At 34.1% G+C, this 4,620-nt stretch overlaps 1 protein-coding gene across 1 annotated transcript in view; it reads left to right on the top strand.

Annotated features, from left to right (window-relative positions):
- Positions 1-974: 974 nt before the first annotated feature.
- ALB (albumin) overlaps positions 975-4,620 on the top strand; it is a 17,340-nt gene continuing 13,694 nt past the window's right edge. The window contains exons 1-5 of the mRNA XM_006770658.2: positions 975-1,095; positions 1,726-1,783; positions 2,637-2,769; positions 3,255-3,466; positions 4,203-4,335. Coding sequence (XP_006770721.1) covers positions 1,017-1,095; positions 1,726-1,783; positions 2,637-2,769; positions 3,255-3,466; positions 4,203-4,335 — 615 coding nt within the window. The 5' untranslated portion in view covers positions 975-1,016. The remainder of the gene's footprint in view (positions 1,096-1,725; positions 1,784-2,636; positions 2,770-3,254; positions 3,467-4,202; positions 4,336-4,620) is intronic.

Genomic DNA, 4,620 nt, shown 5'->3' with positions numbered 1-4,620 from the left:
TTTTCATTTTTATATTTGAGAACTATGGGATCTTCATGGGATATAGGAAAATGCGTGATCAGCTTCTAAAATCATGATGAATGACTTTTTTTGGTTTTCCCTCTTTACTATTGTATTACAATATGATATTTCAGTGCAAAGTAGATGGAGAAACAAATATTACTCTTTTTATTTATTAAATGAAAAATATGCACAAAGTATAGGTGTGCATGATGAAGGCTAATTTTGAGAATTAATAATAAAATTAAATTGAATTATAAGGATTTCCTGTTTGATCAAGTCTTTACTGGAAACTCATTAAAAAAAGGCTAGGGCTAGGCACCAATTTCAAATAAAAGGTACCTACTCTTTCTCAGAAGCTAAAGAAAGGCTGCGTAATTTATCCAAAAGGGAATCATTTCCTCTATTTAGAAAATTAGAATGGTTTTCTGTCTTCTATTCCAATTTAAGATTTTAGGTTTTAAAAATAGTTTTCTTCAATGGAAATAATTCCATAAGCAGACATTCTTTTATTTCTATTCATCTGTGACCTAAAGGACAAGTCTGGTTCCAATATTCATTATAAAGTCATACTTGAGTTAGTAATATATATGGTTCAGAGCTTAGCTCTTTCAGTATGTCTTGTTCCCATACTGAGTCATTGGTTTAACTAAATTTTTGCAAATATTAAAAACTAAAATGTTCAAATGGTAAATCACAGACAAAGAACATGGTAATGAATGTTAGGAACAGATTGTTTAAACTCTTCGATAAAACTTGATAAGATGTTTTACATAACTTGAATGAACTGACAAGGTCTTGTGGAGAAAACAGGTGCAGATGGCAAACATACGCAAGGGAATTAGTCAAACAATTTTTTGGCAAGAACATTATGAATTTTGTAATCAGTTGAGAGCCAATGAAATACAAAGATGAGTTTAGTTAATAATCTACAATGATTGGTTAAAGAAGTATATTAGAGCTAATTTCTCCCCATTCATCCTACCTTCCCTTCAAACCCACAAGCCTTTGGCAAGATGAAGTGGGTAACCTTTACTTGTGTTCTCTTTCTTTTCAGCTCTGCTTACTCCAGGGGTGTGTTTCGTCGAGATGCACGTAAGAATTCTATTTTTCTATTGTTCAAATTTATTTCATTTTACCAGTAAAAGAAAGTGTCAGTAAACCCTGCATCTTTAAAAAGTAAGTTTTCCTGTAGCATTAATTTCTAGACTATGACAATATTTTGTATTTGTGAACCTTTAGGAAGTTATCTTATAACTCTAACATCCTAAGTGAAAAAGAAGGTGGGCATTGTTTAGTGACTATCATTTCCCTTTGCATATGATGGGACATAGAGTGACTTAAACTTCACCGAATTAGTTGAAGATAGAATTCATAACTCGAAATTGCCAAAGCCCTATCCACTGCACCTTGATGCATTAAAACAACACAACTGTGTTGTTAGTCTTATAAATAAAATTTGTATTAATATTTTTCCTTCATACTGTCCTCTCAGTAGCATTATATCTTATCCAAGTTTGAATCTAAAACTATAAATATTTAGTGATTTTTCAAATAGTGTCGTTGGTGATTGACCATCTCTTGTTTAAAAGCAGAAGAAATAGTTCATTGTCATCCCGATATTTTCGAGCAAATGAATACTAAGTCAAATGGAGAGAAACATAAAAAGTAATATCATAACCAGTTGTTTTCTTCAGTATTTAAACAAATCTTTTTCCTCCACAGCCAAGAGTGAGGTCGCTCATCGGTTTAAGGATTTAGGAGAAGAATATTTCAGAGGCCTGTAAGTTAAAATATTGAAGAGTCAAATTTAATATTTGTAACAGCATTGGTTATTATTCTGAAGTTCTTACATTTTCCTGTCATCAGAGTCCAGACTCTAGAACAATATTTTCCAGTAGAATTTTCTGCATTCATGAAAATATTCCATATCAGTGTTGACCATGTGCTAGCCACTGGTCACACATGGTTGTTGAGTACTTTGAACTTGGCAAGTGCAACTGGGAATCAAAAGTTTAAATTGTATTTAATTTTAATTAATTTAACTATATAGTCACACGTGGCTGATGGCTACTGTATGGGGAAGTGTAGTAGCTCTGGGAACTCTTACATAAGCTTGATTGAGAGGAAAGACTTTAAAATATGGTTCCTTTCCCAGCACACTCTCAGATTCCTTTACCTAGCAAATAGATGAGCATTTTAATATGTTTTTAATTTAGTAAAGAATGAGAAAATAGTTTACTTTTTAAAGGTCAATTTCATTTTATAGCCTGATTAAAGGAGATGTGTGTATGATTTTTGTTTTTTGTTTTAAATAGTACAAGGACCTATGTACTGCCCCTCATCTTAACAATTATATCTATTTAGAATGTATGTTGCTTGCTTGCTCGGTATGTGTTCATCTACTCACATATGTATTTAATTATGGTGGAAACACACATCCTCTTTGCTTAAAAAACCACACATACCTGTTTAGGCATCAGATGATTGCTGATGTGAATAGTCTTACAGGATAATAGTAAGATGCAAACAATACTACAGAACATATATTGATAATACAATTTGTTCTCTAGCATAGCAACCTATTTTATATTCAAGTTTTATTATACCAAATTTGTTTATGTCCTGTGTTTCAGGGTGCTGGTTACCTTTTCTCAGTTTCTCCAGCAATGCCCATTTGAAGAACAAGTAAAGTTAGCAAAAGAAGTAACTGAGTTTGCAAAAACATGTGTTGCTGATGAGTCAGCTGAAAATTGTGACAAGTCACTTGTAAGTACATTGTGATTTTGAATGTTATTTCTTCTTATTTTAAGTAACCCTGAGCACTACAAAGGGAAAACACCCCATTTTGGCTTTCTCTATTATTACTAAATTATCATATTTGTAAGCAACACTCACAAATTGGTAGTGTTACTATCATTTCTTCTATGATAGAGACATTCTAGCTATGTCTACAGTTCTAAAGCTTTTCTTTATTGAGACCACACACAATGGTCATAGTGTATTTAAATACACTTTCTTCTCTAATGTGCCCTTCTATTTTATCCACTGTAACTAACTGTGTGGTAGTTACTTCTTAAAAAAATTACACAGATTATCAAGTCAGGGGAAACGCTCTAAACCTGAGAAAAAAGTGGTTTGTTATATCATTTCCTTGCCAAGATTTACCAGTATATAACATTTTTAATACTGTTTTTTGGGTGCAAAAAAATAAAACACTGCCTAGCAATTTGAATCCTCTGTCTTCCATTTAGCACACCCTTTTCGGAGATAAATTGTGTGCGGTCGCATCTCTTCGTGACACCTATGGTGACATGGCTGACTGCTGTGCGAAAAAGGAACCCGAGAGACACGAATGCTTCCTGAAACACAAAGATGATAACCCAAACCTGCCTGCATTGGTGAGACCAGAGGCCGATGCATTGTGCACTGCCTTTAAGGAAAGCGACCAGAAATTGTTGGGAAAGTAAGTAAATCAGATTTTTTTTAATCCTCACCAGAGGATATATTTTTATTGATTATATATAGAGAGAGACATTGATTGGTTGCCTGCAGAATCAACACCACCCCCCCCCCCCCCCCCCCCCGCACCAACTTTGGTGTAGGAGAGGATACTCCAACCACCCAGGGCAGGAATCAGATAGCTGTGCTTCAACATTAAAAATTATAAAATAGGTCAAGACTCATTATAACAACTACTATAAAAATATTTTCAACATTAAGACTTAGAAGCTTTTTTTCTAACGACAAATTCAAAGAAATACTATTTAATGCTATAAAATTTTACACAATAAAACATTTGATCAGTCATCTGTTGGAATTCATTGAAAAAGGATATGATCTGTATGGAAAATATTAACAGTTCCCTTTTCCCTGGCAATACCCGCATGCTAGGTGTTCACTACTTAGGGACGTCCACATTAAAATATTATGAATTAACTTCATTTGGTTATTGCCAGAATTAACTTTGGTTATTGTCAGAATTAACTTCATTTTACTTTATATATGTATATATAAGTTTAACCTTTTTGTTGACTTAAAAAATGACAAAGGCAAGGTCATCATGTGCAAATTGGTTTAATTGGTAAGTTAGATGTCTTTGAGTTTTGGAGTTTCTAGGGAAATTGTTGATAATAATTGTCCCTGTAATCCTGTCTGCTACAGAAAACAATGACTGCCTGTTCCTCTTTTTAAAATTTTAGATACTTATATGAAGTTGCCAGGAGACATCCTTTCTTTTATGGCCCAGAGCTTCTGTACTTTGCTCAAGAATATAAAGGAGTTTTGACAGAATGCTGCGAAACTGCTGACAAAGCCACCTGCCTGGGCCCAAAGGTATGCCCAGCAGAACAGAAGAGCCAGTTCAGACTCAAACCTCAGATTTGGGACATCTTATGTAGAGCACCTAAGTCTCTGATATAAACTTTTTTCCTTCAAAAAAGCCTTCCTTACTCTTACCCACCCCAAAGATTCTTCACCCTCTTTGAAGGCCTGTGACAACCTCATTCCTCCTTCTAGGTTTTACCCCAGTGGATCTCATAGAGAACCACTGTGCATGTGTCTAAATACCCTCTTCTTTTTATAGTGAAACTAGAGGCCCAGTGCACAAAATTCCTGCAC

Source organism: Myotis davidii, unplaced genomic scaffold, assembly GCF_000327345.1.
Source record: "Myotis davidii unplaced genomic scaffold, ASM32734v1 scaffold905, whole genome shotgun sequence".
NCBI classification, from domain to species: domain Eukaryota; kingdom Metazoa; phylum Chordata; class Mammalia; order Chiroptera; family Vespertilionidae; genus Myotis; species Myotis davidii.
This window is presented reverse-complemented; position numbering and strand designations above follow the sequence as displayed.